The sequence below is a fragment of the Eptatretus burgeri genome, chromosome 3 (genome assembly GCF_056783735.1).
Source record: "Eptatretus burgeri isolate ZD-2024b chromosome 3, Ebu_testis_v1, whole genome shotgun sequence".
Lineage (NCBI taxonomy): Eukaryota > Metazoa > Chordata > Myxini > Myxiniformes > Myxinidae > Eptatretus > Eptatretus burgeri.
In genome coordinates this window covers 110710439-110736471 of record NC_140963.1, presented here as the reverse complement: position 1 = coordinate 110736471, position 26033 = coordinate 110710439, and the positions used below count along the sequence as shown (strand labels likewise).

Sequence of the window (26033 nt, the reverse complement as noted above, 5' to 3'; positions counted from 1 at the left end):
GATAGATGAATGCCTTCCAGTGGCATTGTGCAATAATCCAGCAAGGCCAAGTATTTGTCTGTAGATTTTCACCAGTCGTTTTATTGTTGTACCGCCCTCTCTACCTCTCCATTTGAACATGGATATCTGTGACTGGATGTTCTCAGAATGATTCCATGATCTTTACAAAATTTCCTCACAAGGTGAGAGTTGTACATCATCCCATTATCACTCCATGGAGTCTCCAGTAGACCATGTCGACAAAACTTTGCTTTTCGCCGCTCAAGAGTTGTACTGCAACGTAAATCCTTCACTTCATCCAGCTCAATGAATTTGGAGTAATAGTCAACCGTTATCAGGTACGTCTGAGCATCAAACTGGAACAGGTCTGTCCCAATTTCACTCCAATGTAGATTCGGTGTTGGAGTCGGTTTCAGGGGCTCAGCAGGCAGGCGATTTTGATAAACTGCACACTTGGTACAGTTCTGAACAGTTTGCTCTATGTCCACACTCATGGAGGGCCAGTATAGAACCTCCCGAGATTGTTGCTTACACTTGACTATTCCAAGATGCGATTCATGAATCAGGCTCAGCATGCGGAGTCTCAGAGTGGAGGGAATGACAATCTGCATGCCTTTGTAGATGATGCCATCCACAACCAAAAGTTCACTCCAAGTATTCCAGTATTGTCCACACACACACACACACACACACACACACACACACACACACACACACACACACACACACACACACACACACACACACACACACACACACACACACACACACACACACACACACACACACACACACTCTTGGCAAAACACCTTCCGAATCCTTCGCAATGCTGCAGCAAGCCCACTGGGAAGAAACGATGTCATGTACACACGCATTTGAATGGCACAAGAGGTTCAAAGAGGGACAGGAGGAGGTTGAAGACGATCCACGGTCTGGAAGACCTTTAACGAGTAGAACGGCGGGCAACTTTGAGCGTGTGAAGCAGATGGTGCGCACAGATCGTCGAATCATGGTGCGGATGATTGCTGAGGAACTTTCCATCAATAAGGACAATTTCTGGAGCATCATCACTGAAAATCTCGAAATGCGCAAGGTGTGCGCAAAGATGGTCCCCAAGCTGTTGTCCGAGTACTGGAAACAGCAAAGAGTCACTGTCTGTCAAGATATTATCGAGCACCTCAAGGACGATCCAGACCTGCTCGGGAGAGTCATTACTGGTGATGAATCGTGGATATTCGAATATGATACCGAGACCAAACGGCAGAGTCGTCAGTGGAAAAGTCTGGCATCACCAAGACCAAAGAAAGCAAGGATGTCGAAGTCGAAGGTCAAGGTGATGCTCATCACGTTTTTTGACATCAAGGTCATCGTGCACTTCGAGTTTCTCCCACAGGGTCAAACAGTGAATCAAAACGTGTACAAGGAGATCAGTCTGGGACAAGAGGAGGGATCTGTGGGAGAACACCAGGGTGCTCCACCATGACAATGCCCCTGCTCACAGTGCCCTGAGCATCCGACAATTTCTGGCAGAGAGGAACGCCCCAACTCTGGAGCAACCGTCGTATTCGCCAGACTTGGCCCCCCTTGTGATTTTTTTTCCTATTCCCCAAGCTCAAGGGTGTGATCAAGGGGACCCAATACCTGGTGTGAAGGCCATCAAAAGGGCCGTGACGACGGAGCTCCGGAGGATTCCAGAAGAAGCCTTCCGGGGGGGGGGGGGAAATCGAAGCATGGAAAAAGAGGATGGACAAGTGTGTGAGACTGGAGGGAAACAATGTTGAAGGGGACAAGCTGTGATTTCAATGTGTTTTGGAATAAAATTTCTGTGAAGTCAGTCCCATTACATTTGGACAGACCTCGTGTATACATATATATATATATATATATATATATATATATATATATATATATATATATATATATATATATATATATATATATATATATATATATATTATCTTCTTCTTTTTCTTTCGGCTGCTCCCGTTAGGGGTCGCCACAGCGGATCATCCGCTATGATCCGCATATATATATATATATATATATATATATATATATATATATATATATATATATATATATATACACACACACATATATATATATATATATATATATATATATATACACACACACATATATATATATATATATATATATATATATATATATATATATATATATATATATATATATATATATATATATATATATATATATATATATATATATATATACATACACACATAAATATATATCTTCTTCTTCTTCCTCTTTCGGCTTGCTCCCGCTAGGGGTCGCCACAGCGGACCAACTGTCTCCATTTTGCTCTATCCTCCACATCTTCCATTGACACTCCAACCACCCGCATGTCCGCCCTCACCGCATCCATGAACCTCTTCTTTGGCCTTCCTCTTCTCCTCCTGCCTGGCGGCTCCATCTTCAACATCCTTCTCCCGATATACTCCGTTTCCCTCCTGTGCACATGTCCAAACCATCTCAATCTCGCCTCTCTCACTTTGTCTCCAAACCGTCCTACCTGCGCTGTCCCTCTAATACACTCATTTCTTATCCTATCCATCCTCGTCACTCCCAACGAGAATCGCAGCATCTTTAACTCTGCCACCTCCAGCTCTGCTTCCTGTCTTTTTGTTAGCGCCACCGCCTCCAAACCATACAACATAGCTGGTCTCACTACCGTCTTGTATACTTTCCCCTTCACTCTTGCAGCTACCCTTCTGTCACAAATCACTCCTGCAACTCTTCTCCACCCACTCCATCCTGCCTGCACTCTCTTTTTCACTTCTCTCCCACACTCTCCGTTACTTTGGACAGTTGATCCCAAGTATTTAAACCAATCCACTTTCCCCACCTCAACTCCTTGCAACTGCACCATACCACCACCCTCCCTCTCATTTACGCACATATACTCCGTCTTACTCCTACTGACTAACATTCCCCTTCTCTCCAGTGCGTACCTCCACCTCTCAAGGCTCGATTCAGCCTGCTCCCTACTCTCCCTACAGATCATGATGTCATCCGCGAACATCATGGTCCATGGAGACTCCAGTCTGATCTCGTCCGTCAACCTGTCCATCACCATTGCAAACAGGAAAGGGCTCAGAGTCGATCCTTGGTGCAATCCCACTTTAACCTTAAACCGGTCCGTCATTCCTACCGCACACCTCACCGCTGTCACACTGTCCTCATACATATCCTGCACGATCCTCACATACTTCTCCACCACTCCCGACTTCCTCATACAATGCCACAACTCATCTCTTGGCACCCTATCATAAGCTTTCTCTAAATCCACAAACACACAATGTAACTCTTTCTGGCCTTCCCTGTACTTCTCCATCAACATTCTCAAAGCAAACATCGCATCAGTGGTGCTCTTTCCTGGCATAAACCCATATTGCTGCTCACAGATCGTCACCTCTCCTCTCAACCGAGCTTCCACTACTCTTTCCCACAACTTCATGGTGTGGCTTAACAACTTTATCCCTCTGTAATTTCCACAGCTCTGCACATCACCCTTATTCTTGAAAATCGGAATCAGTACACTTAATCTCCACTCCTCCGGCATCCTCTCACTTTCCAAGACTTTATTAAACAATCTGGTTAACAACCCCACTGCCATCTCTCCTAAGCACTTCCATGCCTCCACTGGTATACCATCTGGGCCAACCGCCTTTCCACTTTTCATCTTCTTCATAGCAGTCCTCACTTCATCCTTACTGATCCACCCCACTTCCAGATTCACTATCTCCACCTCTTCCAATCTTCTCTCTCTCTCATTTTCTTCATTCATCAGCTCCTCAAAGTACTCCATCCACCTTCTCAACACACTCTCCTCGCTCGTCAGCACATTCCCATTTGTGTCCTTTATCACCCGAACCTGCAGCACATCCTTCCCAGCTCGGTCCCTCTGTCTTGCCAATCGGTATAAATCCTTTTCCCCTTCTTTTGTATCCAGCTTCTCATACAGCTCGTCATATGCCTTTTTCTTGGCCTTTGCCACCTCTTTTTAAATATATATATACACACATAAATATATATATATATATATATATATATATATATATATATATATATACATATATTTATATATATATATATATATACATACACACACACACATAAATATATATATATATATATATATATATATATATATATATATATATATATATATATATATATATATATATATATATATATATTAGCGATACCCGTGCACATGCACGGGATAGCAGTACAACATAGCTGGTCGCAGACAACAGACCGTACACGGGGAATGACAAAAATATGCATTGTGCAAAATGCAAGTGGTACTATGGAACGCCAAGACTTCCCAAACATTGTCGGCATGTCCGCTAAGTGCCACATCAATTTCATAGGGATCGTGTGACGGCGAGCCGAGTTTTTAGTGTTCAAGCTTGGTATTATAAGAGAGATATATATACATATATGTACATATGAGGTGTGTTCAATAAGTATCCAACCTTCATTTTTCGTGCGTAAACAAATGAAGCTAGGGAGGCGTGGTTTGGTGCACTATGTAGGTGATCCTAATTCACATGTGTGAATATTTTCCTGCCTGCAGAAGCTGTCAGTCGCCGACAGACCGCCGATCAGTGAGGAAGTGTGAGCGCCGTCGGATTTTCGTTTTTGACAAAATGACGGAAAAACTTGAACAACGCTACTGCATCAAATTTTGTGTAAAGCTTAGCGATTCCGAAGTGGAAACGATCCGCAAGGTTCAACAGGCCTTCGGGAACGAAGCAATGTGCACCACACAGATAAAAGAGTGGTACAACCGTTTCAAAGATGGTCGCACATCAGTGGAAAGTGAAGCACGTTCTGGTAGGCACTCAACATCCCGAAATGAGATTGTCATTGCCCAAGTGAGGACCCTGCTGATGCAGGATCGTCGAATCACGATCAGAGAACTTGCAGACGAGGTGGGCGTCAGCATTGGATCCGTTCATTCCATTGTAACTGAGGATTTGTGCTGAAGGAGAATCTCAGCGAAGTTCGTGCCAAAGCTGCTAACGATCGAGCAGAAACAACTCCATTTGGAGATCGCACAGGACATGCTGGAGACTGTGAACAGCGATCCCAACTTCTTCAACACAGTGATCACTGGCGATGAGACCACAGTGATCCGTAATTTTGTCAAAAACGAAAATCTGACGGCGCTCCCTTTCACTTCCTCACTCATCAGCGGTCTGTCGGCGAATGACAGCTTCTGCAGGCAAGAAAATATTCACGCATACGAATTAGGATCACCTACATACGTGCACCAAACCACGCCTCCATAGCTTCATTTATTTACGCACGACGAAAAATTAAGGTTGGATACTTTTTGAACACACCTCGTATATATATATATACATATATATATATATATATATATATATATATATATATATATATACATATATATATATATATATATATATATATATATATATATATATATATATATATATATATATATATATATATATATATATATATATATATAAACACCACACAAACACACACACATACACACACGTATAAATGCCACACATACACACACATACTTAAACACCACACACACACACACACACACACACACACACACACACACACACACACACACACACACACACACACACACACACACACACACATAAACACTGTAAGAGGGATAGCACCAGGAGAGAGAGGGGAGAGAGAGAGAGAGAGAGAGAGAGAGAGAGAGAGAGAGAGAGAGAGAGAGAGAGAGAGAGAGAGAGAGAGAGAGAGAGAGAGAGAGAGAGAGACAGAGACAGAGACAGAGACAGAGACAGAGACAGAGACAGAGACAGAGACAGAGACAGAGACAGAGACAGAGACAGAGACAGACTGACAAGGTCAGGGTGGTCTCCATCGGGCAGAGCGGTGTGAACCGGCGAATAAAGATTGCTCCGTGCATGTGAACCTAGCGACGTGTCCACGAGTCTTCTGTTCAGAAAGGTGACGAATCTTGCACCGTGTCAGAAGTGGTGGCAACAATCGCTCCGAGTTGCGTCAACTGTGGATGCCAGAAAGAGAGGTGAGAAGTTTCTCCGGACAAGCTCGGTCGTGTTTGAGTGGAAGCTTCGCTCTGTGGGATGGGTTTTACCCCTCCCATTAATTGGGTGTGAAAGCCTTTTCTGGAGTAGAGGTGTTTATCTTGATCACTTGACCTTTGTGTTTATGTAAATGATTATGGAGTTGCTTAAGCTACCGCAACAACTTGATTTAGAGGCTCGAAACCCACCACAGGCATGGAGGATCTGGAAGGAAGAGCTGTTATTGTACCTCGATTTAGTCATGGCTGGTCAACACGATAAACTAAGATCAAGATGTTATTGTATCTGGTTGGCAATAAAGGGCAGGAGTTGTATCAGACAATAAGCCCAAGCATTAAAACGCTTCATAATGTGTCAATACACATTGTAACCCACCCAAGAACGAGACGGTGGATTGTCACAGATTCTTTATAAGGAATCAAGAAGAGAGAGAATGCTTCGAGGCATACCTCACAGAGCTCAAGTTACTGGCAATAAATTACAACTTTGGAAATTGGGAAGACATTCTGATTTGGGATCGAGTGATCTGCTGAATCAGTGAGTCAGCATTGAGAGAGAGGCTCCTCCGAGAAGTTGACCTCACAATGGAGAAGTGCCTGCAGATTTGTTGTGCATTAGAGTTGCCAAATTACCTGCTTGGGATCATTGATGGACAGGCGGTAAATACGGTGAAGTACGTGCCCACAAGGAGGAAAGATAACGGCACACAGAAACTATCTTCATCAGATGATCAAGCTCACTCGAAGTTACATCAGTGTCGCTATTGTGGAACCGCAAGTGAATTTGTCGAAGTGAAGTGCCCCACATAAGGATGCAAGTGCCACAAGTGTGGGAAGAAGAACCACTTCTCGTGTCGATGCAGAGGGAGACCAGTCCACACTGTGTATCAAGCAGATGACAGCTCCAGTGATATGTCAGAATATGAACAGATAAAGGTCATGACATGAGATCCAGAGAAAGTGGACCGAGAGCAAATTAACAGCCAGGAGGAGTTGAAATACCCAAAGTAGATCTATGTTGCAATGGAAGTCGAAGGAAGAGAGGTCCACTTTCAGGTAGACAGTGGTGCAACAAGCAATATTCCAAGGAAGTATGCCAGGAAGCTGTGGAATACTAAGCAAGTTATATCCATGAACAATGGTACACCAGTCATCTCACTGGGGAAATCCAACTTCAAGATTAAAAAAATCCAAACAATGGAAGAAAGTACAAAGCAGAATTTGTAGAAATAGGAAAGGACTGCATACCAATTGTTGGAAGCAGGGAAGCACAGAAAATGTGGTAAATACGGTGAAGTACGTGCCCACAAAGAGGAAAGATAACGGCACACAGAAACGGCAGGGAGCATTTAGCACGAGAGAGAGAGAGAGAGAGAGAGAGAGAGAGAGAGAGAGAGAGAGAGAGAGAGAGAGAGAGAGAGAGAGAGAGAGAGAGAGAGAGAGAGAGACAGAGACAGAGACAGAGACAGACAGAGACAGAGACAGAGACAGAGACAGAGACAGAGAGAGACAGAGAGAGAGAGAGAGAGAGAGAGAGAGAGAGAGAGAGAGAGAGAGAGAGAGAGAGAGAGAGAGAGAGAGAGAGAGACAGAGAGAGAGACAGAGACAGAGACAGAGACAGAGACAGAGAGAGACAGAGAGAGAGAGAGAGAGAGAGAGAGAGAGAGAGAGAGAGAGAGAGAGAGAGATAGAGAGAGAGAGAGAGAGAGAGAGAGAGAGAGAGAGAGAGAGAGAGATGTAGAGATATAGAGGGATAGAGTGAGAGATGAAGAGATGGAGAGAGAGAGAACGTGACAAGATCGTTGTGGTTTCCATCATACATAACGGTGTGAACTGGCGAAGAAAGATTGCTCCGTGCAGTCTTCCATTGAGAAAGACGAGGAATCTTATAAAACACCACACACACACACACACACACACACACACACACACACACACACACACACACACACACACACACACACACACACACACACACACACACACACACACACACACACACACACACACCACACACATGTACTTTTATAAACACACACGTACACAAATATATACATAACATGTATATATATATATATATATATATATATATATATATAAATATAGATGGAGGAGGAGGAGGAGGATGATGATGATGATGATGATTCAATTTCTCCATGTAAATGTGTATCATGTATCGCCCCCTCCAGGTGGGGGAGGGTATTACAAGTCTCCACCGTTTACAATCCAATATTCCTGTCCACACGTTTTCCTGCACAGTGAGGTGTTTTGGATTATAAGCACAAGGAATGTTTTTGCTTCATGCACGGACTGGTGGGTTCTCTGTGAGTTAAATTAATGTTGTGAATATCCTGTGTGAAGAACGAACCTTCGTTGTGTTGTCTTTCGACATCCCCACATCGTGTTGGATAAATAAATCTGGAGAAAATCTCTGGAGTGAAAAACTCGGGAGCTCCAGAAAAACGACCTTCACAACGAGAGATCAACATCAAAATGATTGTTCATTGTTTGAACGATGATCATTGTGACGTGTGACGTGTGACGCGTAACGGGCGTTCCATTGCGATCACGTGACGCATTGTGTACTGAAGCCTTCCTCGATCTTCGGCGATGAGGAGTTTATTCACCTCATGGTTGCAGATTCCAAATCTTCATCATCGTTATTTATTCATTTTGAAATAAAGATTTATTTTTCTGGTTTTAGCGGATAACACGTTTGTGAGAAAACGAATTTTCTTGTATATTTTATTTTGGATTTTGTTTTCAATAACTCACAGGTGTGTCGTTCAGTTGCTCACAGGTGTGTGTTTCGGTGTCACGTTTGTCCTGCCGAGTTATTGCAAAACGATTTGTTGTTATTATTTGTTTTATATTCCCGCTATTTTCTTTATTTCTCCCTTTTCGTCCACAACGAGGCTCGAGCATGATAGGCGGTGTATAAAACTAAGAATCCTGAAGGGAATATATTTACATATATTTCATATATATTTATGTTATGTAAATGTACGAGGTCCGTGTAAAAAGTAACGGGACTGACTTCACAGAAAATTTTATTCCAAAACTCGTATTGAAATCACAGCTCGTCCCCTTCAAAATCGTTTCCCTCCAGTCTCACACACTTGTCCATCCTCTTCTTCCACACGTCGATGCACCACTGCATTCCTGCCAACGCCGACCGATTTTGTTAGTCAGACAAACCGCATTTGGAAATTATTATTGGAAAAAAAATAGTTGTGTTTTTTCAGTTTTGCGTTCGTTTCTCACTGCCAAGATCGTCTCACACGCGGCTGCTTCCACATTCTACACAACTCGGGCCTGACCTTGATCTGTTATCTCGTCAGCGATTGGTTATTGCTTCCAAACGAAGCATGACCAATCAAATGGGACGACAGGAGACAGCGGGCATTCATTTCCAGACAACGCGCCATTTTCCATTCGTCATCAAAGACTGCAGTTAACAGAGAGGACTCATCGCTTCAGTGCACGACAACAATGCAAACACCAGAAAATAAAAAACCACCACCACGATGGGTCAACGAGTTTAAGCCAAGTTGGACAACAGAGTTCAAGTGTATGAAGGCTTCGTGTGAGGTAAACTGTAAATATGTTATGAAATCAGAGTGGCCAGTCATTTCATTCATAAAGATGTATCGGTGAGTTTATGTAAACTCTTGTGTACACGGATGGGCACATACATGTGGAGCTTGGACAGTGAGTCATTTATGGAAACGTGACTGATGATCATGATGTCTTGGAAAAATATAAATTGGTGAGTAGATCAACCATGTTAAGTTTTCTCTTTTTCACTCTAAAAAATATGTTGATATATTTCAGCTAACTGTGGTCTCCAAATGCAGGAGATTGCACCATTTTGCTTCATTTTATTTGAAAAATTTATGGGTGGGGGGGGTCATGCCCCCGGACCCTCCGATGGATGCGTGCGACGCCAGCCGACCGCTTTTCCTTCAAAAAAGGTTGGCAGGTATGCCACTGGAAGACTTCTGAAATCCTCCGGAGCTCCGTCGTCATGGCCCTTTTGATGGCCTCCACATCAGGAAATTGGGACCCCTTGATCACCCCCTTGAGCTTGGGGAATAGGAAAAAATCACAAGGGGCCAAGTCTGGCAAATACGGGGGTTGCTCCAGAGTTGGGACGTTCCTCTCTGCCAGAAATTGTCAGATGCTCAGGGCACTGTGAGCTGGGGCATTGTCATGGTGGAGCACCCAGGCGTTGTTCTCCCACAGATCCCTCCTCTTGTCCCGGATTGATCTCTTGATGCACCGGAGGATCTCCTTGTACACGTATTGATTCACTGTTTGACCTTGTGGTAGAAACTTGAAGTGGACGATGCCCTTGATGTCAAAAAACGCGATGAGCATCACCTTGACCTTCGACAACGACAGCTTGGGGACCATTTTTGCGCACACCTTGCGCAATTTGAGATTTTCAATGATGATGCTCCAGAAAGCGTCCTTGTTGATGGAAAGTTCCTCAGCAATCATCCGCACTGTGAGTCGACGATCTGCGCGCACCATCTGCTTCACACGCTCGATGTTGTCCGCCATTCTGCTCGTTGAAGGTCTTCCATACCTTGGATAGTCTTCAACCTCCTCCTGTCCCTCTTTGAACCTCTTGTGCCATTCAAATGCACGTGTATGTGACATCGCTTCTTCCCAGTAGACTTGCTGCAGCATTGCGAAGGATTCGGAAGGTGTTTTGCAAAGCTTGGCAAGAAACTTCAGATTGTCGCTCTGCTCATGACTCATAGTGCGACGACTCAGATGAGACAACATGTAAAGCACGACCTGTAAAAATGAGCAGTCAACCATCACCAATCATGTATATATATATATATATATATATATATATATATATATATATATATATATATATATATATATATATATATATATATATATATATATATATGTATATATATATTGCTGGAATGTTCCAAAAGACGATGACGCAACCGGTTCAATCACGTTGTGCGAGTGGAACACACAGTAGGCTCAATCCCATTACTTTTTAAACGGACCTCGTATTCATACACATATATTTGCATATATCTGTTGTTGTTCGTCTTTCAGCTGCGCTGATTTGGCATAAGTTTTACACCGGATGCCCTTCCTGACGCAACCCTGGTCGCCTCTTACGACACAGGGATAAAGATTGGTTTTCGCCATGATTCCGGGCTGCCCTACACCCTCTCATTGCGTGGCCCAGCGCAGAGCACCTGTCCTCAAGCAATCCTCCAACCCAAGCCTCTGAGTTGCCGGATTACAGGCGCACGCCACTACGCCCGGTATATTTGTGAATGTATATGTATGTATATATATATATATATATATATATATATATATATATATATATATATATATATATATATATATATATATATATATATATATATATATATATATATATATATGTATATATATATATATATGTATATATATATATATATATATATGTATATATGTATATATGTATATATGTATATATGTATATATATATGTATATATGTATATATATATATATATATATCTTCTTCTTCTTCTTTCGGCTGCTCCCGTTAGGGGTCGCCACAGCGGATCATCCGTATGATCTGCATAGTGATTTGGCACATGTTTTTACGCCGGATGCCCTTCCTGACGCAACCCTGGTCGCCTCTTACGACACAGGGATAAGGTACACCTATTTTAACCGGGGTATACACCGGCCCAGTATACTGGTACTCATTTCACCGACCTCGGAAGGATGACAGGCTGAGTCAACCCCCTGGTGTATTAATTCAGTGGCCCAACGGGGCTAGAACTCAGGACCTCTTGGATCCCAAGCCGCTGCCCTAACCACTGCGCCAACACCAGGCTCTTATATGTATAGATATATATATATATATATATATATATATATATATATATATATATATATATATATATATATATATATATATATATATATATATATATATATATATATATATATATATATATATATATATAGTTACGGCCACAGGTACCAAGTGTGTTTTGAGCAGGTTTAATCCCCGTTTGTCCACGGAAGAGCCGGACTTGGGGCCAGCGCTCACGATTAATTTTGTGGTACGGTGGGTTGTTTTCGAACCACGAATGCCAATCAGTGAACCACGAGTTCCAGTGTCCACCGTCTCATTTTGCCGTTTCACTCAATGTCACGTGGTTCCCTGAACAGGGAGCGCACCCTCGGCAAAGCACCAATCTTATCTTGATTAGATCTTAATTATGACCGCCGAGCGTTCAACCGCCGGTGCGTACCGACTCTTACAGGTCAATTTGTGTGGTGATTACCTCCCAGTCTATCTAGGTTTGGACAATCCTGGATCAATGGAAGGAAAGGACAAGCACGGACAGGTTAGAACGTCAACAAAGCAATTTATTAATGAGGAAAAATAAATAAAAATCAATCAAAATAATCGTAAGCAAATAAATAATTAATCAGGCACTGAGAGAACAAAAAAAATCGACAAAGAGCAGATGCTTATAAAATCACTATGCCTTAACAATTAAACACGATACAAGGTTACCCAGCAGAACATTCAGGGGGGAAGAGAAATTCCGTCTCGCTCACCAAAGAGAAGTCGTCATACGTCAAATAAAATGGCCTGAAATGTGTGAGCGTGCCTTAGCTGTTGCCAGCTCTCAGCCTTGCCGTGCACCCACTAGCAAACAGGCTTGAACGCCAATCGACATCATCCCCAAGAATCAGGTACGCCAAGAGCAGCTCTCGAGCAGAACCAGCACTGACGGTCCCAGCGCTAGGAGCCACCTGGAGCCACAACCAGCAGACAGCTATTCGGAGCTGTGAGGCACTGTGAAGTGCTGAGGCACTGTGAGAAGCAGGAAAGCGCTGAGGCTGTCACCAACTCACTGGTGCCGACTGACTGACTGGAACTGACTGAAATACTCTCAAAGCTGTAACATCCGCAACCAGTTTGAGAAAGTTTACTGCTCGAAATGGAACTGACGTTAAGGTGCTGTCACACCATGATGTTTTAACCAGCAATGGCAACGTATAAAAATGAATGTAAAACGTTGGCGTACGCTGAAGTTTTGAGATTTTTTTTAAAGTTTTGGTCGTATGCATAACATATTAGTAACGGGCACAGAACGTTTCGTTGTCTTATAGATCACTTGTTCCAACGAATGCTTAGCCTGTTGTCGGCGTTCACAACCTATGCCCAACGATAGTTTAACTTAGGCATAGCGCGCTGCATGTATCACCGACGAACTCGTGGCATTCTCTGTGAAAAGCTGCCGCACGCCGATTTAAATCATAACCGCCTGAAAATTGGAAGTGTCAATGTATGTCGATTTAGCCAGCGTATGCCAACCTATAAAAAATGTGTCTAAAACGCTGGCACACGTCAAATACGGTATGGGTAAGTTGTGTATTCGTTAGAAGCACACTGAAAAACAATGAAGTACGCTGTCATATTCCGTGGTACGTCTAGTCCGTCGTGAAATTTCAAGCATGCTGAAAATTTTACGACGTACTCGACGTATGGCTCACAAGTTCCGCATACGCTGGCATAAGTTCTCGGCACGCTCCGCGATCGTTGACACACATCGGACACATGTTACTTGTAAGTTACTCATAAGTCGAAACACGTCGAGGTAATGTTTAGCATACCCGAAACTTAATTTTTGACCTATGAGTAACGTGCTTTGAACCTATGTGTAACGCATCTCAAACGCACGTTGTCGTATGTAGACGAATTTGATTGACGTCTTCCGGACGACCACAGAACTTATTGAACGTGTTTCTAACTTACATCTACCGTATAATGGCGATGTGGCAGCGTTTAGGGGAATTGGTATCTCCAAATGGGCTTCACAAGACGAACCCGTCAGTGTTCCAGACTCCATGTTGAGTAGATGTCAATGTCAGTAGTATCTGTCGTAGTAGTATTAGGTGAGCGTGTCAGTAGTAGTTGTAGTAGTAGTAGTATTGGTCGTAGTAGTAGGTCCATGTCAGTAGTCGTAGGTGAGCATGATGGGGAGGGTGTGGGTGATGATGGATCCTCGTTACGTCCACGAATAGGAGACTACTTTGCACCATTGTTCGATGTTCTTTTCGGCTAATTTTTTTGTTTCAGTTTTTCAAGTATTCAAAACGACTTGGACAAATGCATTATGTACTCGTAATTAACACAGAACGCTTCAATAACTTATAGATAAGTTACACCAACGATTGATTAGCGTGTTTCAGGCGTCCACAACCTATGCCCAACGATAGTCTAACGTATGCATAGCGTGGCAGCGTATCATCGACGATTACGTGAGGTTTTCTCTTCATTGGCTGCAACTTCACTCTTAATAAATGCCTGTCACTCGCCTATTGTTTTTGGACGCTGGTGCTCTGCAATTGAAATAGTTTCCATTGAACGAGTTAAATCGCTTCCACAGCACTGCAGTCATGGCACCAACAACAGCAGGCTCAGTGCCAGCCTCATGCCAGGCTCAAGCGGATCCCTGTAGAAGGTGTACTGCTTGGTTATCCTTGGACCCACTCTGGCTAGCAGCTCGTCGAACATCGCTGGGGGAATTCGCAGGAAGTTGGTTGGTGAAGGATGCATGGTCCTCGTTCGGAGTTCCACCATGAGCTGGTCATATATGCCGTAATGGCGTCGCCTCCCAATCCATGGTCTGACCCAGTTCCTTCTCCTTCGTTCACGTCTTCTTCTCACGGCTCTATTGGCACGCAACTGGTGCAGTGTCAACTCGATGAGGTCATGTTGATGTTGGAGGACAGGTAGGTATTGTCGCCTCAGCCTTGCTGTATCCTCCATCTCTCGGAACGACATGGACATGTACTCACCATGAAGTCTAAAAAAAAGATGGGTTCCTCCTGCGAAGCCCCTTTTTATATACCAATTCCCCTAATCGCTGCCAATACGCCATTATACGGTTTCTGTAAGTTAGAAACGCGTTCAGTAAGTTCTGTGGTCGTCCTAGAGACGTCAAATACGTCTACATACTTATTTGTGCATAGGACATGCTTTACAAATAATTCCCAAGCACGTTACTCAGAGGTTATAAATAAGTCACGGGTACCGTAAACATTACTTTGACGTGTTTCGTTGTCTGAGGAACTTTCAAGTAACGTGTTGCGAAGTGTGAACAACGTTTGTGTAGCGTGCTTACAAAACGTTACTCATAGGTTAGAAATAAGTTTCGGGTACTCTAAACATTACCTCGACGTGTTTCGACTTATGAGTAACTTACAAGTAACGTGTGTCAACGACCGCATAACGTGCCTACAACTTATGGCCAGCGTAGCTGAACGTGTGAGTCGTACGCCGGCATACCTCGTAAAATTTCAAGCATGCAAAAATTTGAGGACAACCCAAAAGCACAGCGTTTAAAGCCAGTGTACTACGACGTATGGCTGTTTTTCAGCGTGCTCTTAACATATACAAAACGTACCCAGAACGTATTCGACGTGTGCCAGCGTTTTAGACAAATTTTTCATAAATCAGCATACGCTGGCTAAATCGTCAAGGTGTGACAGCGGCTTTACAGAAAGCTATAACCATGGCTAGACAGATTGAGTTGGCAATGGCGGAGGCTCAGATCATCGGCCATGGCACTGCGAGTGTCATACAGGCCGAACTGTTGTGGGCCGGGGTTCGGTGGCGATACAAGACCACTGGGTGGAGCAGTAGAGCCGTCTCCCACCGAACACCCGGAATTAAAAGGTCGTCATCCCGGATAACTCCAGAGTTGACGGGCCACTTAAAGGACCCTGACCGCCAATTCTCTTACAGCCAAATTTGGTAGGGTCAATAGCCAAATTTCAATATACCTAAGTACCCACGTCGTCAAATTACCGGGGAAATCACACCCTCGGCCGACTATGGCCGAACCGAGTCGCAGGTACCGACTCGGATCTGGCGTAACCGAGCGGAGTTACCATAGCCGCGCCGGTCCCAATGACAACTTATGGCACCAACGGTCTTACTATTTCTCAATATGCACCATGCTAGGCTAATGAAAGAAAACACAAACAACGAACTGGAACATTTAACATGGGGGTTTATTTATAAACAATAATCGGGGAGGGAAGCACACAAAGAGCAGAGTTGTCCGAATAAAAGCAATGCAAACAATGTACAATGAAAAACACAAAATCAATCCTACTTAAAGACGGGGCCCACGGACACACACACACACACACACACACACACACACACACACACACACACACACACACACACACACACACACACACACACACACACACACACACACACACACACACACAAAAAGAAATGGATGGTCTATTTTCCTCTATTGATTTCCTGTACTATTTTCCTGTACTGTACATTCACACACTCGATGGTCTATTTTCAGCCCTTCGGCTCGAGATTGAAGGCGAGCTGAGGGCAGGAGCCTATTCTTGCACCTGTCCGCCTCGCGCGGTCTGGTCGAGCTTGTCCGGTGGTGGGACTCGAACCCGCCACCAACAACGCAGCACCAAGAACCAGGGACCAGGAACGACGCCACAGATGCCAGCCAGCACGGGAACGGACCAGACGAGATGCCAGCAGGCAAGACGAGGCTTCCTCCTTTTCTCCTCTTTCTCAGCGACTGGGCGAGCCTTTTCTTCTCGACGGCTCGCCACATATATATATATATATATGAGGTGTGTTCAATCGATCGTTAGCAGCTCGATCTTAAGCAGCTTTGGCACGAACTTCTCTGAGATTCTCCTTAAGCCCAAATCCTCAGTCACAATGGAATGACCAAAAATGCCCGAGACAGATCAGAGTTTTGAGAGCCTGTTCCCAGAGATATTTTCCACTTTTCGTTTTGTTCCACCAGAGCAGATTTTCAAACCTCACACCAGTTTCTCTCCCATGTCACGTCTTCATTTCCACATAGTTTTACTCATATCGCCCCAGTGCCATATTTTCCAGCACTGCCTTCCAAACATCAGAGCCTGCCAATATTTACATGGAACGCGCTGTCCTGAGGCCGCAGAACATCACACTGGCCGGACAGGTTCCGACTCGGGACCGCAGACCAATGGGGCTCAGTTGCAAGGGTAGATATGAGGTGCGAGTTTGGGCAAGATAGCTCCAAAAGGAGTGATCTCAGGGGGAGTGAAGGCTCGACAAAGTCCCTCAAACTTTTTTTTTCCAACCCCAACTTTCTCTTTCCCCCTCAACCCAATCTCTCTGTGTCTTCCTCCTTGAACCAGTATTGTAGTTCTGTGTTAAGTCATTGTGTACAAGTGCTCCGGGGTCGGGTATGATCGGTAGAGGGTAAGGGAAAAATGTATGTGTGTATAATGTGCTTTACATGTGTTTTATACATGTTCAACCTCTTTTCATGTCATGTTTGATTTCCCTCACCATTTTCTGAGGTAACAATCCCCCCTAATATTTGCTCTCCTTTGCATTTGTCCTCTGCATTCCTTCAATCATTCCCCCCCCCCCCCGTCATTTTCTGCTCTTTACATTTCCTTGCTTGCTGTGGAATAAATTATTGAAGTGTTGAATGTGTCCTGATTTATCCTGCATTGCGTTGGTCCGAATAGCATTCCCAGTGGGCAACATTGGTCTGAGTTCCCAATGGTAATGGGAGCCCACGTACGGCAGCATGCAGCATTGGTTCACGCATCCATACTAACGACCGCATTGTCGCAGGCACGATTCCCAATCTGCCACGTTTGATTCACTGGTACGGTAAACCCACTTTGGGTGTGAGGATCCGGCCCGAGTTGAGGGTTGCAGTCGACGTTTGTGGTTTCTCGGAATATGTCACTCTTGGAGTTATCCAGAAGCGACGTCCCGAACAATATCTCGAAAATAGAGCCGAAGTAATCGTGAAAGAGGCCAAAGTATTACATTCCAATGGATGCAAAGAAACGCATTTTCAAAGAGCATCAGCAGCAATAACCAAGTAGCAAGTGTCATCAGTAGAATTATTCATGAACACGATTAAACGGTCTGTATGGAGCAAAGAGATGATATTACAATTCGCTTTTCAAGATGCCAATGCGAGGAACTCGTTTATGACTTGCATCCAAGTCGTTCATTCCAGAATTTGGGTTTTGTGAACACAAGAGATTTTTGTGAGAAAACAGTTGTGGTGAAAGGTAAATGACGGTGATTACTCTGACTTGTTGGATAAGAGTGAATTTGGTAGTTCCTGGTTAATAACGATTCCATAGCACGAGGTAACATATCAGTATTCAATTGAAACATAAGATTACCGAAATTTAAATAGAAAAAAAAATCATCAACTTTCAAAACCTTATTTCTGAGAAATAACACATCAGTATGAGAGTGAAAACCAGTGTTAGTAACAATTCTGAGTGCTCAGTTTTGAATCAATAAAATTCTCTCCCTGTGGGTATTTGATACATTGACCCCCCAAGATAAAATTCCACAGTTTAAATAAGATAACATAAGGGTAGAATATGACAGGGACCACATGTACTAAGAAAAACCCTTCAACTTGTATGGAACACAAACATTTGTTGAGAGAAACTTGTGTCGATCGTCGGAATATCCTTTTGTTGAAAAATTAGGATCAATGAACAAGCCAAGAAATTGAGTCGGGTCAACCCTGTCTTGATGTATAAAACCAATACTTATATGTCCAGGAAGCTCAGGAATTGAATTGCTCACCAGCATGTAGTTAACTGTATCTCTATTAAAAGAACATTATCTGCCCGTATCCAATCATGAACAAGCTTTAACTCACCATTTGCTGTATAAAGAAGGAAGTGGGGGTCTTGCTGTGATCAGAAAATATTTGAATTGTCAGTGAATAATATAAATGACTCGATGTCAGATGACTTTTGAAAGTCATTAACATGAAGAATAATAAGTGTATGTGTGTCTCCTCCAGAACTCCAAAACCATAAACTGAGCGGCTCAAAACTTTACATGCGCCCTGAGGGAACTCTGAGGGAGCACATGATTGAAAACTGGGTATTTTGGTAAATTTCATGAACCCTTTTCAAGATAATTAACGGCTTACCTTCATGAAGGCTTCTCCTTGGTGAACCCAACTTCATCTTGCAGGGGTCTTTTAATTTGGCCTCCTCAAAAAGCCTTGCCTTGGAATCAGGATCCATTCTCATGGTGTTGTCTTCTGTCAATTTGTAAAGACAAACTTTGAACATTAGGTTGTCATGATTGTACTTGGTGCTGATGCACACGAAAAATGGGAAAATGATGATGATACCTGATTTAATAGGCGATGGTACATGTATGAAAATATTGTCAACTCGCAAATACAACGTGTCGCTTCACTGACTGGGATATCAATAAATTGTTTTCATGAACTTTGCAAATCCCCTCATGAAACCAAGACTTCTTCAAGTCATCAACACTCTTTTCACTTTTAGAAAAACAAAATTCACGTTTCAGTTTTGCTGTTATGAAGACATTGAAAAAAAACCAAAACATTGCACATCACAATCGGCTTTCCTTTCATTTTCTCCTTCCTCGATAAATAAATCGCCATTTTTGCTGTGGCGACTAAGAAAAAAATAAAGAGTTTACTTGTTCTTTCCACCCGAAAATAAACAATCTTCGTGAGAAGATTCCCAATCTTTTGCAAATTTGCAAATTTTTTGCCATGTGGTTCAGCAATTGAAATAATGGCGCAAGCCTTGAACAGTCAACATATGCATGGAACAAATCCTCTGTACAAATACAGAAAGGGCAGCACCCAGATATGGGAGAAAAATTACTTAACTTATTCGAAGGAATAACCCAATGTGTGAGTCGCCACTGTAAGTCTCCAGTCCTTTTTATCAACCAGCTTCCTATAGAATGAGTTCCATATAGGCTCAGATGGGAGTACTCCCGGCATTAGTCTTTCCCACCTGGGCACTCCATTCAATGGAGAGTCCTCGAGTAGACTTGACTAGACAGTCTATATTGCTCCTTTCTGTATATTTATGAAAAATATTTTTCCTCAGCGAATGGGGGCTGAATCTCTGTGACTCGGTTGTACAATTAACCCAAGAAACCCGGAGTCATTTGTTGTCAAAAACTTTTCTTAAGACCATTTTAGTTCGAGTTGAGAACTTTTTTTTTCACAATGTCTCTGAGGATTTTGCCCATCCTCCTAATTGACCGTATTATTGTCATATCTGCTATCTCCGGAACTGTTTTCCACCCCAACCCAGAATCGTGGCGGAGGTGTCGTATTTTGATTTTGCCTGCTGATAAAGTGTTGATAAAGTTCACGGCTTCTCAGAATTGCAGGAAACAATGGGTTGTAAAATAGTGGTTCTTCCACAAACATGTATGTAGCATAAGTTTCTTGCTGGCGACTAACCGAAAGGCTCTGCCAATCATTCAAAAGACTCTGATAAAATGCTGAAAGATGAGATATATCGACATGCTGGAGTTTGATCATGAAGAGTTCAAGGCTGTAACCGAGCCCACTTGCTTGCTGCAAATTGTGACGGCCCAGAAAGCGGCGAGGCAGCTGTTCATCCTGCATCAACATCTGAGTGGAGCACAGCTGAAAAGCCATGATACGGCTTTTTGTGTCGACAAGTCCTTGGCCACTTTCAGCCAAAGGACGGCATATAAGAATTGGCTGTAACCAGTGAAACCCACTCCAGAAAAAAACAACCAGTAGCCTTTGAACAGCCTTCAGTAGCACTTCCGGTGGTTGGAGGCAGATAAACTTATGCCACAACTAGAACGGGCGCTCATAGAGCGCATACCTTCGCCACCACTACTTTTTTTGTTCTTGGTATGAGTGTGGGGAACTGGTTTCATATGAATGGTCTTATGACACAAACCACATATCTATAATGTCATGACCGCCCCCCCCGACTTTCGGGGGCTACGGACTAAACAACAATCCACTCACGTCGTTTTGGCGAGTCTTCACTCGCAAGCTCGGTGAATACAACGTTTCAACAAGAGAAGGTAATCTCGTTTGATGCTGGTTTCATGCAAATCGAATAAGAATTGACTGAGTTATGCCGAAAACTGCATATTTTTCAAGGGCGTGACCCCCCCCCTGACATTTTACCCCAACCGGTGACATGTGTTATGACGTCATTGTGTCACAAGATTGGGCATTAAATTCTGAACATTTTGGTGCTGGGTTCATGTAAAGCGGACAAGAATTGACCGCGTTATGACAAAAACCGCATATTTTTCAAGGTCGTGACCCCCCTGACCTATGAGCCCGAACCGGTAACAAGAGTATGGGCGTCATTGTGTCATATTGCATATCACAAGATGAGGCGTTGAATTCTGAACATTTTGGCGTTAGTTGCATGCAAATTGAATAAAAATTGACCGTGTTATCATAAAAAGACGATTTTGACCTTTTCGTGACCTTGACCTTTGACCCGAACGATCACAAAATCTAATCGAATGCTTCCTGGCTAATACCCAATCATCCCACCAAATTTCATGCAATTCGGGTTTATACTTTTTGAGTTATACGAATCACAAGATTACAAATAAATAAATAAATGAATAAATACACGCCGACCAAAACATAACCTTTCGCAGAATGCGAAGGTAAAGATGAGGCAACCAAATTATTTACAACTAGAACCCAAGCTCTGTGGGAAAGGTGGGGAAGGGCTCTCTTCCATAGTCCTAATCTGTTTTTAACATGATCAACCATCCCATCCCAATTTTGAAGGACAGAGTGGGCATCCCTGGAACACGCCGAGATATTTAACTCCCGCTTCCACCCATTTTAACTTTGAAGGAAAATGCACCGGTGGTACTAACCGTGTCCCCAGCGGAGTGTTTTTAAGACTGGGAACCCAGAAGGCTTTACTCTTGTTCCAGTTACAGTTCAACAAAGATGCCAAGCAAAAGAGATTTAAACACTCAACAAATGCAGAGATATCATTGTCATTCTTTATGACCACAGTGACATCATCTGCATATGGTGATACAACTATTGAAGGAATCCCTCTGGATGCAGTTATTCCTGAAAGATTTTTCCTGAATAGAATTAGAAGTGGTTCTCGAACCAAGGAGAATAATAATCCAGAAACAGGGCACCCTTGCCTCACCCCTCTCTGCACTTGTGAAGGAGAGATAAGTAAATTAATAATTTTTAAAATAGTAAATATGTTGCTGTGCAGGAAGGATACATAGGCCCGAAAATTGGAACCAAGACAACATGCTTTCAACACATGATGCAAAAAACACATGATCAACACTATCAAATGCCTTTTCTCAGTCAAGAAATATTATCCCAAATTCTTTTTCCATGGAATCACACTCCAGAAAATCTCTGATCAAAAAAATATTATCTTAATTGATCTGTTCGGGATACAGTAGTTCTCATCAGAATGGACTAGATCAACAATTACCATCGTCAACCGACTGGCCAACACTTTTGACAATATTTTGTAGTACGTACAAAATACTGAAACCGGTCACCAGTTCTTCATCTGCCGTAAGTCTCCAGTCTTTGGTTGAAGAGACACCACTGCTCTTCTAAAACTTCAAGGCAGTTCTCCATTTCCCAAAGATGATTCCAGGACATTCAATAACTCAGGGCCCAAAAGGTCCCAAAAGCCAAGAAAAATTCTGGCGGTAAGCCGTCAATTCAAGGCGCGTTCCCCGAGTTCAATCCAGCAAGGTCCTGCATTAGCTCAGACAATGTGATTGGTGAGTCCAAGCTCAGGTGCTGGGGCTCCGTGATGGAAGGAAAGTGAGAAGTTAAAAGTCCCATAGTTTGCTCACAAACAGGATGTTTTGCATACATTTTTAAAAAATAATCTCGAATCCACAACCGTGCATCACTGGAGTTAACAACCATGTTTCCTCTTGAGTCGAGCAGAGAAAAAACGGTCATTTGTGATTTGGTGACAAAATCCATTTGGGAAAAGGATTTGCTGGGAGTATCTAAAACCTTGATGTTTATCCTTAATCTGATTAACATCCCTGCTGCTTTCTCTTGCGTCAGTTCTGTCAATTGGATCGTCTTTTCAACGAATACCCTTTGGTCTCTCCTGTTTCCATATCTGGCCACTTCACTCTCTAACTGAGGATATCAGCTTCTAACAGAGCCATTGTTGTATTATTAACATTGGTAACATTTGAAACAAGATGCTGACAAAACTCTAATCTCTGCTTTTTTGTTGTCCCACCATAACTCTAATGAAGAAAAAGAGGCTTTTTTGAGTGTTGGATACCCCAAAAGGTATAGAAGCCTTTTCCAAATGAAGTATCTTCAAGAAGATTGGTGTTGAATTTCTAGTACGTACTTTTATGTGAGGGTTGAGGGAAAAAGTGGCCCATGGTCACGAAATGATGATCGGAAAATAAGGATGGAAAGTAAACTGGAGAGAAAACAGCATTCTTGAAATGCGAGTTTATGTCCCACCGGTCAAGTCTCGCAAAGGATGCTCTCCCGTTAGCCCAACGTCCCAACGTATATTGAGATTCGTTGGGGTGACATCGCCTCCATGCATCTAACAAACCTATTGCCGAAAAAAAAGAGACAAATCAGCATAGAATTTGGGGTGAGGTTCTGCTGTATTTCTGTCTAAAACAGGTTCAACGGTGCAATTAAAATTACCCACCCCATGCAAATACAATCATTGATATCAATTGAGCGAAATTGTCTGATTAAAGACAAAAAGAAGGCTCTTCGTTCTGCACACTCACTGGGCACATACACATTGAATAGTGTAAAATGGAAATTATAAATGACCGGTTCTCGAGAGATGAACCGGCCTTTGATAACCTCTTGGAAGTGGCATGATTCAGGTACGAGCCCAGGTCTGAATAAAAAGGTCACACCAGCAGAAGAAGAAGACAAATTACTAAAAAAAAACACTGTCCCTTGAAGACGCGACACCAATCATACTCCACATCTTCAGTTATGCGCGTTTCCCAGAGTAAAAGTACATCCATTTGTTTACGATCAAACAAACTTTTCACTTGAACCTGGCACTTGTGACTTGCACCTCCGCCGTTCATATGTAAGTTTCCAAAAATGATATTTTTTCATGGTTTATCCAAAGGCTTGAGTGGTTGCTGAGAAATTTCAGTCCCTGCTTTTGAAACAACCTTTCTTTCTGAGTGTGGCACAAGATCTTGTCGACTGCGCAAGTGGTGGTAAAAAATTGACTCCAAAACATGTTGGTCTTGCAAGTACTCTTCATCAAGCGACGCGGTCAAAAGACCTAGTACAATTGTTAACAAGGCAGGGCAGTGCCTGAGTTATGAACAGATGTTGCAAGTAGACACTTCCTTGGCTGAGAGCACTCTCAAATCATTGGACAAAGCAACTGGTGCCATCATTCCACCAAACATTGAGGCAAATAAATTCATCCACTACACCTGTGATAATTGTCATCCTTGATGAAACACTTGATGGAAAGAATACCTTCCATGCAACTCAAATGGCATCATGGCAACGAGGCCAAACAACTGATTCTTCTCTTTAAAATCTCGAGCTATCCACAAGACATACTTTGATTGTGCCAAATGGCCTGGAGGAGCTGCATCCTGTCAGTACAACTCATGGAAAATGCAAGCCAGTATTCACAGCACCCGTCGACGATGCCTGCTTCAGCAAATCTCCCACATCGCGAATCACACCAAACAATCATCATAGAAGGTCTTCAAAGAGCACCATGAATTGCTGAAGAACTTGGCCATTGGTGAACTCACAGAGGAAACCATCAAATCTTCAGAAACCTTTGTCTGCATAATATACAATGTGCACACAACAGACTGTAGATGCAGCACGTCATTTATTGTTTTCCAAGAGGGGAAACCAGAAGCCATGGCACCAACAAGTGATGCGCTCCGTTTCCATTTGATGAGAGTACACCATCAAGCAATGAAATGGAGAAATTCCCACTGCCCCACACCTGAACTCCCTGCGCCCTCTGAAATGGGATGGAGACTTGAGGAATCAGGACTGAAACCCATACTGTTGGCATCGAGTCCCATTCCAGGCAGTTGTCTCGAGATGGTAGCCTGTGCATGTCGGAAACAATGCAAGACTCGACGCTGCACATCAATGTGTGTATGCCAGCAACAGATTAATGATCAGGCTCCTTGCATGAATACAATGTGATATGCCTAAAAGATGTTCGGCATTCCTGAAAACTGTTTATGCTGACTGAAATTTGTTCACGTAGCAGCATGACAGAACTTTGTTTAGTTTTTATGATGATAGGCTCGCAACTTCAAGTTCTACATTTTATTAATAAACATCGTTAACCATGTAAACATTAATTGAAATGCTTCAAATATGTCTTAATCATTTTTCTTGACCCTGAAAACATAGGTCCAGACATCTCATTTGCCAGGTTTGCATGCATAGTAAGTAAGTTACAGCAGAAAATAGATTTTTGTTAATGGCGGGAGCTACTTCGCATCATAATAGATTTTTGGCATGTTACAAATTTTATTAGCCTGTAGTTTTGATCTATTGCTCAAGGGACATTTCTAGGATGCGTACATGTGAACAATGTGCATTTATTTAAACTCGTGCGGGCCCGTACGTGCGTGCCTGTGCGTGCAAAAAAAAACAAAAAAAAAACTTTCAAACCGCCTGCCAGAAACAACAACCACACAGGCCGTTCCTTCGCTCTCGTAACCGACGACTGGATTGGGACATTGTGTTTCAGAAAATCCAGAAAGTACAGAAATCGAGAAAGAAAGAATACAGTAATCGTCACTGACTGGATTGGGGCATTGTGTTTAAGAAAATCGAGAAAGTACAGAAATAGAGAAAGAAAGAATACAGTAACTCGATAAATCAAGAAAAAAAAATCGAGAAAGAATACAGTAATCATCTCTGACTGGATTGGGACATTGTGTTTTAGAAAATCGAGAAAGTACAGAAATCGAGCAAGAAAGAATACAGTAAGTCGATAAATCAAGAAAAAAAAATCGAGAAAGAA

General features: G+C 42.9%; 3 protein-coding genes across 13 annotated transcripts in view; 1 reads left to right on the top strand and 2 right to left on the bottom strand.

Annotated features, from left to right (window-relative positions):
* Window positions 1–26033, bottom strand: part of LOC147030713 (serine/threonine-protein kinase par-1-like) — a 185800-nt gene that overhangs the window by 92850 nt on the left and 66917 nt on the right. The window lies entirely within an intron of this gene.
* Window positions 1–26033, bottom strand: part of LOC147030716 (uncharacterized) — a 62487-nt gene that overhangs the window by 29499 nt on the left and 6955 nt on the right. The window contains exon 3 of one of the 7 annotated variants that reach the window (XM_085875060.1): window positions 19142–19255. The exons of 5 other annotated variants lie outside the window; for them this stretch is intronic. Coding sequence is in view for 1 of the 2 variants with exons in the window: in XM_085875057.1 (XP_085731183.1) it covers window positions 8475–8506 (32 nt within the window). In the remaining variant the exon portion in view is untranslated. Of the gene's footprint in view, window positions 1–8474; window positions 8748–19141; window positions 19256–26033 lie in introns of those variants that run through there. One more of the 7 variants, XM_085875057.1, reaches the window with a different exon arrangement.
* The window catches only part of LOC147030715 (serine/threonine-protein kinase par-1-like), a 33424-nt gene continuing 16444 nt past the window's right edge, over window positions 9054–26033 (top strand). The window contains exons 1-2 of one of the 4 annotated variants that reach the window (XM_085875038.1): window positions 9061–9697; window positions 16502–16698. Coding sequence is in view for 2 of the 4 variants with exons in the window: in XM_085875034.1 (XP_085731160.1) it covers window positions 9599–9697 (99 nt within the window). In the remaining 2 variants the exon portion in view is untranslated. Of the gene's footprint in view, window positions 9698–16501; window positions 16699–26033 lie in introns of all 4 variants that reach the window. The other 3 variants (XM_085875037.1, XM_085875039.1, XM_085875034.1) reach the window with 3 other exon arrangements.